The sequence below is a fragment of the Mixophyes fleayi genome, chromosome 2 (assembly GCF_038048845.1).
Source record: "Mixophyes fleayi isolate aMixFle1 chromosome 2, aMixFle1.hap1, whole genome shotgun sequence".
Taxonomy (NCBI): Eukaryota; Metazoa; Chordata; class Amphibia; order Anura; family Limnodynastidae; genus Mixophyes; species Mixophyes fleayi.
The window spans coordinates 99,329,394-99,344,842 of NC_134403.1; the positions used below are offsets into that span (position 1 = coordinate 99,329,394).

The 15,449-nt window shown below is 40.2% G+C and overlaps 1 protein-coding gene across 1 annotated transcript; it reads left to right on the forward strand.

The window, feature by feature from the left end:
• Nucleotides 1-7,626: 7,626 nt before the first annotated feature.
• Nucleotides 7,627-12,754, forward strand: KBTBD7 (kelch repeat and BTB domain containing 7). The gene has a single exon (XM_075199778.1). It carries the CDS (start codon nt 7,745-7,747, stop codon nt 9,674-9,676), a length of 1,932 nt encoding a protein of 643 aa, XP_075055879.1. The 5' UTR covers nt 7,627-7,744; the 3' UTR covers nt 9,677-12,754.
• The last annotated feature ends 2,695 nt before the right edge of the window (nt 12,755-15,449 follow it).

Consider the following 15,449-nt stretch of genomic DNA (forward strand, 5'->3'; position numbering starts at 1 on the left):
CAGGTGTCTGTCACTTCACATAAAGACTTACTTAGCATTTCCCGCTATCAGCAAACAGACTTCCTCTAGCAAAGTTACAAACCCAAACAATGACACTTCCATATAAAACACATCCCAATGTAACACGATAAGTGCATTTCAAATTATACATTGGTGCTTGCACCTCTGATTGAAATACATTTCTACAATAAATTATTATACAAGAGCCAGGCACAAATAAGTTATTTATAAGTGATCCAGTCACAGTTGTATTCTGGCAATGTTTTTAAGGTGGAGTCAACAGAACTGGGAGAGTATGAATGTGAGGAAAAAAGCAGATGGTGGTGTCAAGTGTGACACCACGGCAGCGGGTTTGGGAGACTGAGGAAATTGTGGCGTTATTGACAGTGAGGGAGATTTGAGAGCAGGAGGAATGATAATAAACTCTGTTTTGGACATATTGAGCTTTAGGTGGTGTTGGGACATCTATGTGGAGATAGCAGAAAGACAGTTGGTTACACAAGATAGTACAGAAGGAGGGAGGTCAGAAGAAGATATGTATATTTGGGTGTCATCAACGTAGAGGAGAGATCGGAGGCCGAATAAGCAAATTAGTGCCCCAAGAGAAAAAGTGTATAATGAAAAGGTAAAGGGCCAAGAACAGAGCCTTGTTGGACCCCAACAGAAAGTGGGAGTGGAGGAGAGATTGTGCCAGAGATAGAAACAGTAAAGGAGCCGTTCGATAGGTAGGAAGAGAGCCAGGAAAGAACTGTATCACAAAGGCCAATGGAGTGAAGGGTGTGTAGGAGAAGAGGGTGATCAACAGTGTCAAAAGCAACAGAGAGGTCCAGGAAAATGACTATGGATAAATGACCCTAAGGGGTATATTTACTAAACTGCGTGTTTGAAGAAGTGAAGATGTTGCCTATAGCAACCAATCAGATTCTAGGTATAATTTATTTAGTATATTCTACAAAATGACAGCTAGAATCTGATTGGTTGCTATAGTTTAGTAAATATAAGCCTTAAACTTTGCAGTAAGTAGATCATTGATCACTTTTGTGAGAGTAGTTTCAGTGGAAGCCTGATTGCAGAGAGTCGAGAATGAAATGAGAGGAGAGACAGGCGTTTGTACACTAACTAGTAAGCTAGTGCTTGGGACTTACAGCATAAATTGTGTATTAGATGAGTGAAGAGTGTGTGTGTGTATATATATATATATATATATATATATATATATATATTTATGGAGAGTGTTCACTGTAGTGATACAGAGATACCCAATTGTAAAGCGCTACGGAATTTGCTGGCGCTATATAAATAAATGTTGATGATGATGATACTGTGCATAATTTACTTTAGATAAAATTTCTGGCCACTTTGTAATTAGTGACTGTGTGAATCATACCGTGATATCTGAGCAGAGGTAGTACGGAAGGATATTTAAGATATGGGGTCCCCTGCATCTACCCGGGTCGGATGACCTGTGAATTGAACCCAGGTCTTTTAAACGGTTATTCCCGGGTAGATGTCAGTCTGAACAGTGAGATCTGGGTTTTTCAGCTATTGAAAGGTTAAAAAAAAAACACAAAATAAAAAAAATCAACATCGCAAAAGGAGCTCCTCTTGTGATGTTGCCAGGGAGACTCTGACAGACCCAGGTTCAGTGGGAATTTGTCGGGGCGGGAGGCTCTGTCACCCAGCAATATCCTGGGTTCATATACCTGGGATATTGCCGAGTCGACAAGGTGAACAAAGTTTAAAACACAATGTACACAGTATGTTTAAAAGTATCAAGGAGATACCAAGTGTATAATTTGTTCAGGATTAGTAACAAACTGCAAGATTTGATTACTTAAGAACATCAATTAACGAATACTATAAACATGTTCATAATGCTATGAACATTTTCCAAAGGTACTACCGTGTAAAAATTTAATGGAGCATATATTGGAGAATTATCTTGCAGAAGTGTTAAATAGAAAAAAGAAAAAAAGCCTAGTCCACTCCAGGGATAGGACTGTCCTCAGTAATAAATACCTGACCAAATAAATAAGAGGTATATTATGAGGGGGTGCTCTCACAACTATGTATACATGGATAAAGAAAACAAATGGTGACAGAAATCACCCAGAGAGGGTTGTTTAATGAGGCACTCCGGTCCGAATATAAAAACAACATTTTTATTAATAATTTAATTAAAATCTAATAACCAGGTTCCAAAAATATCGGCAAAATTTTAAAAGTAAAGAAAGTGATAAAGTTGTGAATAATAAGTGTCAGAGATATAAAAGTAGACCCTTTAGGGAAGCCGGTCAATCTTATATATAGAAGTACAAGTATATCATATATATATATTGTATATATTGGTATTGCCTCTTTAACTATATATTTAATCTAAACAGGGAACTCCCAAATGTTATTGTATCTCCTGGTATCTTGTAGCCATTGTGCTTACTCCAGTCTATCAAAAGTATGTGCAAATGGACCTGGAGACCCACTATGTTGGGGTCCCCTCTATGGCATCACTCTGGGGCCTGGCTAACATAGAAAGACCACCAGCGGCCTCCTCTCTTCATTCTCTTAAATTCTGTTTATCCCTTTGGGATTCATGTCGGGTCAAATATAAATTGTCCTCCCCTATCTCACCTCTGACTCCTCTCTGGGGCAACCCACACTTTCCTCCTGGCAATTCTACACAGCAATTTAAACATTGGATAAGGGCGGGAATACGGGTGGTTTTGGACCTGGTGGTCAATCAAACTTGGGCCTCTATGTCGGAACTTCATCATAGCTTTGAACCGTTTTGTCCGCTTTTCTTTGAGTACTTCCAGGTCCGACACTTCACCATGTCCATGCCCCCCCAGGAGGTTCTTCGGGCCCGACCTCCTTTGAGTATATGTGTCTACATTCCCCTATCACTAAAGGGATGATCTCCCAGATCTATAATTGGCTCATAGACTACACTTTCGATACTCCAGGCCGACATGAGCGGGAATGGGAAAGTGACCTGGGACCTCCTCCAGACGACTCATGCTGGGAGGAGATCAGGGAAGGGATTGCCAAGAGCTCGATATCTACACTAATTAAGGAAACAGCCTATAAAGTGTACTATAGGTGGTACTATACTCCTGATAAGCTGTCTCGAATGTTTCCTACGGCCACTCCGAGCTGCTGGCGGGAATGTGGCCAGAGAGGTACGATGTTACATATATGATGGACCTGCCCTCGCATAGTTCCTTTCTGGAACATGGTTCTTACACTTATAAACTCTGTGTCAGAACAACCGATAAGGACCCCTGGTCATTCCTTCTCTCTCGCCCTATACCTGATGAGAGCGCACCTTCTAACAAGCTTATCTCTCATATCTTGGCAGCTGCTAAATCCCTAATAGCAAAACACTGGAAAGACCCTAGGGCTCCCTCTATGCAGGAGTTACAGTCCTACATAGGACATGTCGCAAGCATGGAGAGTATAACGTGTTACCTTCATGATAAATCATATAATTTCGATAGGAGTGTGGGCCCCGTGGTATTTACTAGAAAGTCGTAGCTGCCTATCCAGTACGGCTCCCCCTCCTGCAGATGGAATATAGCTCTTGGGCCACCTCCGGACCCCCAGGCTGGATATGGCGACTACTGGTGAGTAATGTTTATGCTATTTTTCATTTTGGTAGTCAATGTAATTGTGTGGCTTAGCTTTTCCCAGCAATGTTCCAAGTTTGCTTAGTTACTTATTTACTTATTAGTGATATTGTTAACAATACTTGTGCCTTTCTACCTCCCACCCCTTCTTTCTCTTTCCCCCTCCTCCCCCCGATATAAAAACATAAAACATAGAGGAGACATCTTGAATATTAATATTTTTATGTCAATCGTGTTGATTGTATTTTTCCCTGTTGTTTCCTCTTTAAATAAAGAGTTAAAAAAAAAAAAAAGTATGTCCAAATATCAAAATATCAAACAGAAGCTGTAGTTCTATGTATATATATCCAATATCTTATTTGCATATAAATTTGGCTGATAACTTCTGGGTGTGTAATAGCTCAAAAATTACCGGTTTTTTGATTAGTCATCATGAGGGAAAAAGATCCCCTTACATTTATGGGGTACTTCTTATATGTTCTACGTATTGTCATTTAGATATAACCAATGTTCAACTGGTATTTGTCAGGTGTTACATGTCATTCACACCAAAATAGTCAAAGAAAGGAAAGAAAAGAAAACTGATACCATACAGATTGAATTCCTTTATTGTAATGAAGTGCTACTTCTATTAATAATAACAAGCTATCATATGGTATAGTATGTATCCATTAGGTTGTCCCCAAAAATTGCTGTCTATCACTCTGTAAATACAGGACCAAATATGGTAAATAGGTTTTAACAGCATACAAAGCAAATTCCCCTATTGTATTAAGGCGCTACTTTCATTAGTAGCTAACTGTATTGTGGGCTAATCCACATCTGTTTGAGATCCCTCAGAAAAAAACTACCTAATATTCCATGAGTGCCCGAACGATAACATGAACTATTAGTACATAAGTAGCTGCTGATATATATAAGGAACTAACTATGCTGGAGTTTGGCACGATCGCGGGTGTCTCCAGCTTACCGGCTTCTTACTTCCTGGTCTGTGATGTCATGCGTCACATGTGACCCAACGTACGTTTCACCGTACAGACTTAGTCATGGGAAATTGAAAGTGTTAAATACACTACTTAAAATGTGACCAATATTTAAAAGTGGCAATAAATATATGTTTTTATTTTTCTCTGTATAATAAAAGTCTATCTTTTAAACTGTTCTAGGTATCATTGCAACTGTCAGGACACCTAAAATATTTTTATTTGAATTCACATTTATCGCTGTATATCTAAATCATTTTTTTAATTAAACATCACTGGATTTTTATTTAAGATTGTAATCAATGTGTTATTATTATTATTATTATCTTTGATTTATAAGGCACCACAAAGGGTCCGCAGCGCCGTACATTACATCTACAGAAAACAGAGAACCAAGACACAACATGATACAAAAATATATACAAACACAGGTGACAGGGTAAAGCAAATCAGGGACAGATAGAGAAAGGGATGGTAGAAATCAGCGAGAAGAAGGCCGAAGTTTAAGAAAACAGAACTAGCGAAGCAGGCCAAGAGGTACAGAGGGTGATGGAATAGTAGAAGGAGCACGCAAGGAAAATGCTAATTTACATTAAAAAAAAGAATGATTTCTAAATATTATTTTATTTAATTCTTTTTTTTTTATGTACTCCAAAATCCTGAAAATGTGTTTTCTTTTCAACTGAATTAGCCCACTGGTCTAAGTGGGGGGTGTATACGGTGGTATGTCATACCGTCACTTCTCCTACTGCCTTCAATGTAAAACTATCAAATGCCATTCACTTACATTCTTGTTACATTTTTCATACCGTCACTTCTAAATTTACATACTGCCACTTCTAAATGTCCTCCTCGACCACCATAAAAACTATCCTATTATGCCACATTTTTTATAACAAAAGTGCATGCTTTTGATTATTAGAAATACTGTAAATAATAATCTGCCTCAGAGTGTCATGACAATACAGTTACTTCGTTACCTGAAAGCTGCACTCCCACATAGCCATGGAACTTAGTGCTGGGAGGAAGAGTTGGAGCAGGAGGACCAAACAAACTGCAATCTCTAATATCAAAAACGAGATTTTTCAATATGATTATTTAAATGAGATAACGGGATGTGGATAATGCATTTAAGGGGCATTCTCCAGGCTTGCAGGACAGTTATCAGCCTTTCTCTCTTCGATCGGGTCTTGTCCAAAAATCTAATGAGAAGCATTTATCACCTTACAGCAGAGCTGAATTAAGGCTCTGGGGACCCAGGTGCTCTTATGATGTAATATGGTTATCATTTTAGACTAATTTTAGATAAATGCACAGGCAATACTATGTGCAGTACTGTTAGGTGCATGCAGCTCTGCATTCATGAGCAGTACAGTGTGAAGCGGGACATAACTCCCAACTGTTCTTGCAGTCGGACCAAATCCTGACTAAGTGAGATGGTCACCCTAGTTTGGGACTGCCCCACCAGATTCAGGATAGTTGTCAGTCTGTCCAGTTCTCTCCTACCTGTTCTTGTCACATTCACGACCTGCGGCTGCTGGTATCACTAGTTGCTGCTTGTCTGGATCCTGGAATGTTGGGGGACCTATTTGGAAAATAAAATGGGTACATGAAATTTAGAAAATTCTAACCAGCCTCATTAAAATAATAGTACTCATCCTCTTGGTTCCAGATTTTGATGGTTCCTGGGGAATCTTGTACCTTGACGATTCAGGCCCGCTGGGAGGATGAGCTGGAGATCCCATTGACCGAGGAAGATTAGGAGAAAATATACCAGAATATTTATAAAATGTCAAAATGTATAAATCATTCAGAGATGTTGGTTAAGGTAGTCCACAGATTGTACCTCACCCCCAATAAACTCCATAGGATCTGGCCTGATGTGTCCAAATATTGCTGGCGAGAATGTGTTGAAATTGTCTCCTTTATGCACATCTTTTGGACGAGTACTATAGGAACCATCCAACCCCACCTGAATCACTTGATTCAGCTGTCTGCCCCTAAGGTCCACTAGACACATGGTTCTGAGTTTCAGCCTGTTTAAATACTTGACTACTGTAGGTGGTTCCTCCTGCTACATTTTTACCTATCCCTCTTCTCCTTCCAGCTCACTCCCCCCCCCCCCCTGGCTAATGTATGTATAATATTTTGTATTGTATTATGGTTTTTATAAGGTATTGAAGTAAACCATTGTATTTTGTTTTATTTTGTGGTATATTTGTAAAATCTCAATAAAACTTTATTTGTGAAAAAAAAAATAATTGTACTCACATTTGATAAATAGATCTAATTCCCTCACACCAGTCCTGACATTAAATTAATAGTATACCCATTTGATAAATAAAGCTATTCCGACAATCTCTAAATAGTCTCAGTAATAAATTAATAGTATGCATGTTTAATATAACCATTTCCCACAACCATCCCTGGCACTAAATAATTATTATTCCCATTTAATAAATAGTCCTCCTCCCCAAACTCAGGCCCACATTCAATTAATAGCCCCAAACCAGCCCAACATTAAATTAAAGATCCCATCATCCCAACTTAATTTAATAGACCCCAGTATTAAATTAAATTGCCCCACAATGACCCCACAAATAAAATAGCTTCCACTAGGCATCAGATGCACTAAGTGTACAAATAGCTGCCCTTGGCACGTACATTGACCCTTACAGTATAAAGAAATCTCCCAACTTGACCACAGTAACATGTCGTAAATAATTTATCGTTGAAAATTACTCTATTTTTCTTATATTAAATGATACGACGCTGCCAGACCATAAATCACAGCCAAATTTCTGCCGATTGTATCTAACACTGTCATACAGGCTGCCGCGTAACAAGCTGTGGCTCTCCAGCTACGGTGGAACTACAAGTCCCAGCAGCCCTGTAACCGCTTGTAACGCAGAACATTGCTATACCACGTGACCTCGGCCAATCACATGACCTAGCATACGGAACAGTTGTTTCCCTCCCGCAGCGTAGACCATGTGATTTGCGCGTTGACGTCACTAGGGACGTTCTTGGGAGGAAGTAGTAGCTATCAGGCAGGTGCTGGTGACTGAGAGGCGGATATTGAGGTCGCCGCAGGAGCTAGTTACTAATAAAGGATAGTTGTTGTGTCGCTCTCCGGTCATGTCTGGTTACGGGGTGTCCAGTTTCTTCTCTGGGCCAGAGCTGCTGGAGGACCCGGCTCACGCATCAGCCCTACTGGCGCAGCTCAAGTCTTTCTACGATTCGCGCCTGCTGTGTGATGTCACTATTCGTGTTCTGGGTGGAGGCCCCGAGGAGCCGGGTGGCGGTGACCCGGAGGGCAGTAGGAGCTTCAACTGTAATCGCAACGTGTTGTCTGCAGCCTGCCCTTACTTTAAGAGCATGTTCACTGGGGGTCTGTATGAGAGCAAGCAGCAGCAGGTCACACTGCATGACATGAACCCAGAGTCTATGGCACTGATTATAGATTACTGCTACACAGGCAGAGTGACAGTGACCGATGCCAATGTACAGCGCCTCTATGCTGCTGCCGATATGCTACAACTGGAGTACGTACGACAAGCCTGTGCAGGCTATCTCACGCGCCGTCTTGATCTCCACAACTGTGCCAGCATCTTGCGCTTTGCTGATGCCTTTGACCACCCTGAACTTAGGTCCCGCTCTCTAGCCTTCATGGCTCGCCATTTTGAGCAGTTAGCTATTGGCGATGAATTTTGTGAGCTGAATTTGGCACAGCTGAAAGAAGTACTGACTATGGATAACCTGGACGTTGCCAGTGAGAGAGTGGTGTGCAATGCTGCCTTGCGCTGGTTGGAAGCAAATCCAAAGGAGAGGGCTGATGCATGTCACGAGATTCTGAGTTGTGTCCGCTGGCAACATTTTACAGATAAAGATCATATTTATCTTGAAGGTCTTGGATCAAAACCATTTGTACGCAAGCATTGCTTGCAGTATCTGGATGCTGTCCTGCAGGAAAAAGATGGTAAATCTACTATATCAGTGTTACCTTGTCAAGAGAGTAGTCCACTGCGCAGGATTGGTATGCTTGCCAAGGAGATGGTCATTTTCTTTGGTCACCGTAAAGAGCCCTTCCTGTGCTATGACCCTTATTCTGGGGACATTTACACAATGCCTTCTCCACTCACTAACTTAGCCCATGGCAAAGCTGCAACATCATCTGCTATATGTGTCTCCCCGGAAAATGACTTGTACTTAGCTACCCAACCCATGAAGCAACTATGGGTTTATAGTCCTGTTCAGAACAGTTGGCAACTCTTAGCTGAAAGACTGTTATGCAGAGAAGGTATGGATGTGGCTTACCTTAATGGCTATGTATATATTGTTGGTGGACGTGATCCTTCTACAGGTGCCAAAATCAAAGATGTGGAGTGCTATAGTGTGCAAAGAAATCAGTGGACACTGGTTGCTCCACTGCCTCACTCCTTCTACTCATTTGAACTGGTGACTGTTAATGACCACTTGTATGCTATCAGTAACAAAAGGATGCTGTGCTATGACCCTGCCTGTAACCAATGGCTTAACTGCGCCTCTTTAAAGCGATGTGACTTTCAGGAAGCTTGCGTCTACAATGACGAAATTTATTGCATATGCGATATCCCTATGGTGAAGGTTTACAATCCAGCCAGAGGAGAATGGCGACGGATCAGTCCAATACCTACCGAAGGCAATACAAACAACTACCAGATTGTACGGCATGGTTCCAAACTCCTGCTTATCACCTGCTCTATTGTACAGTGGAAAAAGAACCGTGTGACTGTTCATGAGTATGATGTAACTAATGACCGTTGGATAAATATTGGAACCATGTTGGGTCTTCTGCATTATGACTGTGGCTTCTTCTGTCTATCGGCTCGTGTGTATCCGTCTTGCTTAGAGCCAGGGCAAAGCTTCATCACGGAGGAGGATGATGTACGCAGTGAATCAAGTACTGATTGGATGGATGGATTCAGTGAGCTGGACTCTGAATCGGACAGTCTTAGCTCTTTTTCAGAGGATGAGTGGCCAAGAGTGTCAGTGGCAAGACCACGGATATATCTAGAAGGCTCTTTCTAACATCAAGGTCTTCCTCACAAAACATTTAGTTGTAGTGGTTTCCTTTTTAGAAGCTTCTACAGGCACATGGGCTAAGAGTTTTGCCTTTGCCTCTCAAAAGAACATGCTGGACTACCTGCTATATTGTTCCTTTAATATGTAAACCCTCTTCAACCACTTATAAATGTTCAAGCATTGTTTAATTTGATTCACATAGCACAGAAACTTAGGGATGACCTGTTAGTTCTTATTGTATATATCCTTTCAATTTCTTGTTTAAAAGTATTCTGTAACAGTACTTATTTTTTAGAATAACAATCTAAAATGTTTTTGTATTGGTGACCATTCTAACGCTTCGGTAAAGGATGTATTGCATTTTGTGCTTGAAAAAAAATTCTTTTGTAAAATGAGAACATTTTCACTCCCTTATTAATTAGTATTTTTGCCCATTGTTCACCTTTTTTAGGGTCTGTTTCACTTAGTCCTTTCTTTTAGATATTTCATTGGGCAATCTGGATAATGTGATTTCTTTGTGTCAATTTAAAAATGTATTTAAGTGGTCCAACACTGTCTCCATAATGCCTGATGTGTTAATGTGCAAGAACACAGTTTATCAAGCTGAAGTCAGTGGTGGACAAAATAATGAAGAATTTAGTAGCCAGTCAGTGAAACCTAAGATCCTTTAAGGAGCGAGGGAAGATGCACATCCATTGATGTCAATAGAAATGGCTCAAGGGCTGGACACTAGCCAGTGGTGTAACTACAACAGCAGCCTATGTGGTAGAGGGGCCTAGCGATTTTATTCCATGTGCAAAGCTCGGAGCGATGGTGTATGCAGATTGAAAGTACATTTGGGTTTTTAGTTCCAGAACTGAAAGTTAGAACAGGGCTTTACCATGTATTCCCCAGCCAAAGGTGAATGAGATGCGATTTTGTGTTATACCCCTGACGATCACAGTAACTTTTTAGGTGCATTTGGCACCTGGCTCATGTCAAGTCGTAGTTGAGGTAGGTGTAGGATAGTTGACGTCTGCCAAAATTCTCCTGAGTGAAAATACTAGTGTGTAACCTATTGTTTGGGGGGGGTTAGTATGTATCACATGTGGAATATCTGCAAAGCATCATGTTTCTTTCTCTGTGTTTCATGACTAATAATGATCGAGTAGGGAGAATCTTTTCTGTTTTCTGGCTGCTTCAAGTCCAGTTACTGTAGACATGTGCTATCAAATGTATTGAACCAATTTGCAAGGCGTGAAGCTTAGTACCTAATAGGAAGTTTGTAAAGCCATTTGGCATTCATAGCATTAGAAAAAATAGGGTAATACTTGTAAAAGAATGGTAATAGTTTCCCTCTGTGTCTTATGTAAACAACTGCAATAGGGAAAAAATTGCAACTTGTGTAGACAAAACTGGCCTCAGCTTACACTGGTCCTTCATGTCAGTCATAAGTGTGTCTGCCATAGATTTATATGGCTGAAAGTCTTCAGTTCAGTATTACAATGCTAGCAAAATAAATTGTCGGCATTATTTTTGGATGTACAACTGCCATTTTCTAGTTGCCACTGGTTATTGCAATATAAAATTTGGTGTGTTGAGGGAGTTTGCATTGTTGGTCTATTAGATGGTTTACTGTGACCAGAATTGACCAGTAAAGGAAGTTTTGAAGGGATTAAAAAGCTGTCATTAAACCCACCTTTACCTTGGGAATTTACGATGAAGTGCTTTTGTTTGTTTTTTATGTTTTCTGGGGTTTTTTTGTTTCTTATATTGGCTGTAGACAGAGTTAAAGGGACTGTACCCTGAAATACTATCTCAATTGTACTTGGCTCAGGAGAATGCATATTTTCTTTTGTATTTTATCCTGTGTTCTTGGTCATGCCCCCAATATCATCAGACCTATCCCTTGCCAGTAGGTAACACCCCAACCTGTTGTTTTGTGAGGAGATAAATACATTTGTCAGGAGAGTTTGGCAGAATAATGGAGAAGAGAAACAATGGTACATATGCTGAATGGTGAGCGATCACCATCTTAGAACCTGTGTATAGTTCTATAGCAAGAATATTTTATATATTATTTAATATTTCTATATGACATGTACAGACTATCTGGTTAGAGTCCCTTTTAAGAATCCAACTGCAATTGTTTCATATACATAGTATTCACATAAAAGTTTATGTGCGCTTTGTTTCATAGCACCATTTAAGATTTAAAAGTGAAGTATGCCAAAATATAATCTAGAACAGGCATTGGTGAAATCCAGAAAAAGGTGGTTTTATAGTGTTGACAAAAATACTGCATATAGAGCTTGCCTTGAGTAATACAAATGTAGGTGTTATGGCTATTTAACTGTTAGGGGGGTATTCAATTGTCGGCGGGATTGCCGAAAATCCAGCGGTCATCGTGCGCGGGAAAAACCGTTAATACGGTAATTTACTCGCTGGATCGCTGGATATTAGCTCGCAGCTCAGGGAGCTGCGAGCTGAAATCCAGCGAGAGATTACCATATTAACGGTATTAGTTTTTCCGCGCTCGAACCCGCGGACAATTGAATACCCCTTAGGGTTTGTTACAGTATGGGCGAGGTAACTGGTGCTTGGTTCTGTATTGACAACACCTGGAACTGTGTTTTAGAATTCTAGGGCACAAATATAAATCTGGAATTGTCTTTTTACGCCTAGTGTGAGTATTCTCAAAAGAACTCTGTGCTAGTAATCTTACCCTTACTCTTGAAAAGGAAGTCTAGGTCCTTGGTTATTTCACTGGCTATTGCATTTATTGTACCAATCCATGCCTTTCAGTAATGATTCTAGAAAACACATCTTGTTCTTTCTTGGTTTGCTGATTAAGTAAATTTTAGTTAGTTCCTTAAGCCCTGTCATTTGTGCAACAAATGAAATGCTTATGTGCTAACTAAACTTTTTTTCATTTACTGTTATTGACATATTTTCTCAACTGTATTAAAAAATACATTTGCAGAAGAAAGTGCAGCCCAACTTTGTTTATACTGGTTGAAAAGAGAAGTACTTTAAAGTGGCTGTTGTTACCTTAATGATTCAATCAACTGTTTATTTTGAACTAAAAAAAATTCTCCTTGGTAATGTGTTTTGGTTTTGTTTTTAAATAAATTTGGTTTAAAGACTTAATGAAAAAGCTTGGTAAATTATTAATCCTTAAAGGAAGTTCACATTTGTGCTTTGAGCACATGTTTTTTGTTGGGCAAGACTCCATAGATATTGAGGTAAACCAAAAATGGGTTTGAATTTCTACATACTGCAGCAAATCCATTATCTATAATATAAATGCCTAGTGGCGTGTGTTAGTCTGTCTGTGTGTGTGTGGAAAAAAAAAAAAACCAAGCTGCAGCGCCACCTGCTGGGCAGAGTTATACACTGACCTATATATTTCTTGAAGGAGAAGTGACAGTTGGGAGTGGTTGGTGGTTGCCGGGGGTGACAGTGGGGAGTTTTTAACACCTTAAGTAGCTTGATTTGACTAGAATGCATGAGTATCATGCACGGGTTAACTGACCTACTAAATTCTTAGTGTGTGTGGAAAAAAACCCTCAAAAAGGGCTGAAATTTGGTGTACTGACATTATTGACGAGTTGAGGGGTCAAACTCATTTTCGTGAGGTAATTTTACCTCATGAACACACGTGTACAGTGGCGGATCCAGGGGGGTGCGATCGGGGCAATCGCCCCCTTAGCAGGGGTTTGCTGCCGACGGCTGCACAGTATGTGCAGGTCCGTTTGGCAGTGACAGTGTGCTGCCCGGCTGCTGCTGCTCTGATTGTGTTTTAAACACAATCAGAGCAGCCGGGCAGCACACTGTCGCTGCCGAGCGGACCTGCACATATTGTGCAGCCCCCGGCAGCCTCAGAAGTCGGAAAGGGCGGGGCCTAAATCGCCCCGCCCTGACATCCCCCCGGGGAACAAACATTTTCTAGACCCTCCTCTGCATGTGTAGCGGCGTGTGTTAGTGTGTCTGTGGAAAAAACTATTTTCTCAGAAAGGGCTCATCCGAATGACCTGAAACTTGGTATACTGACATTATTTGACAAAAAAATGCATGAGTATCATGCACGGGTTAACTTGTCTAATATATATAAGCCTAGCGGCGTGTGTTAGTCTGTGTGTGGGGGAAAAAAAAAAACCAAGTTGCAGCGCCACCTGCTGGGCGGAGTTATACACTGACCTACTAAATTCTTAGTGTGTGGGGAAAAAAATTCAGAAAGGGCTGAAATTTGGTATACTAAGATGTTTTTAATTTGTTAATTTAATTTGTTAATTGTTAAAAGTGTTTATAAAGATTTAAAAAAATATATATATATTTCTTGAAGGAGAAGTGACAGTTGGGAGTGGTTGGTGGTTGCCGGGGGTGACAGTGGGGAGTGGTTGAGGCCTGGGCTATGGCCCAAATGCATGACAAGAACCTTTTTAACACCTTAAGTAGCTTGATTTGACTAGAATGCATGAGTATCATGCACGGGTTAACTTGTCTAATATATAAAAGTAAAAGCCTAGCGGCGTGTGTTAGTGTGTGTGTGGAAAAAACTATTTTCTCAGAAAGGGCTCATCCAATTGACCTGAAATTTGGTATACTGACATTATTTGACAAAAAAATTAGAATAGTGAAGTCATGTTTTATGAATGGTATATTCGGAGTTACTACAGTACTAGAGCCCCCCCCCCCCCCCTCTGGGGAATGCAATTGGTTGTGAGGTGATGTGACACATTGTTTTGGCCTTTTTACTAAAATCTATGTTCATTTTCCATCGCATCCCATAGAGATCTCTGTACCAATGTGCGCAGCCAGACATCCAGGCAACATCCAGCTGCACCTCGCGGCCTATTCTATCGTCCTCTTTCCACTCGGTCTGTAAATAGAGAATCCAGCTGCTGAATAGAGAGGAGATCCGTTCAGGGGCCATGTTTAGTACCCTTGTCCTAGCAGTGCCACCAGCTCTTGTATTCCTGTAACGGCATGAAAGATGACATTAACTAACGGGATTTATAAAGCTGTACAAATTAATGCCAAGACAAAAATTAGTTTGTTCTTTTGGGGGGTTTGGTATGGATGTTGTATTATTAGACATAGAAATCTACTGGGCACATGTGTGTAAGCAAGTATAGGCATATGAGCTTGTATTTTCAGTCTAATCTCCTGGAAAAAAAGTGGTCAGAACTCTGCTGGGTGGGCCCTGGCTGTTGCTATATGATGTTTAATAAAACTGGTTTACATAGTGAACAGACAGACCTACAAGTACAGACTGAAATAAATGGGTCTCGGAGTAGTCCTAAAGTGGTTCTAATCCAAAGGGAACAAAACATACATGATGTGTGCCAGGGTCTAGCAGGATGACAAAGGGTTAGTTGGAAAAAGCACTGGTGCCATAGAGATTAGTTTCTGAACAAGCCGTACATACCCTGAAAAGGACAGTCTAGCGGTAGGTACTTCATTCTAGAAAGATAACTCAAAGTAACGCTACATTTACTAATATAGAATAAAACAAATGCAATATCAACATTAAAAGGGTATTTTTAAAAACTGTTAAATGTATAATGAATAGGTTAGTATACTTTACTCAGTTTAATACATTTGCACACATTATTAGGGTGTACTTAGTACAAAGTAACTCAAGGTAGGGGGCACTTGGTAAACATTTACCATGAAACTGGGGTATATGTTTAAAAAAGAAAAAGTTTATCTAATGGGATGCAAAGTGTTTTGGTCTTCACATTTCAAGCATTGAAGTCTAGTGAAAATATAACCAGAAAGCTTGTCAGTTGGTATA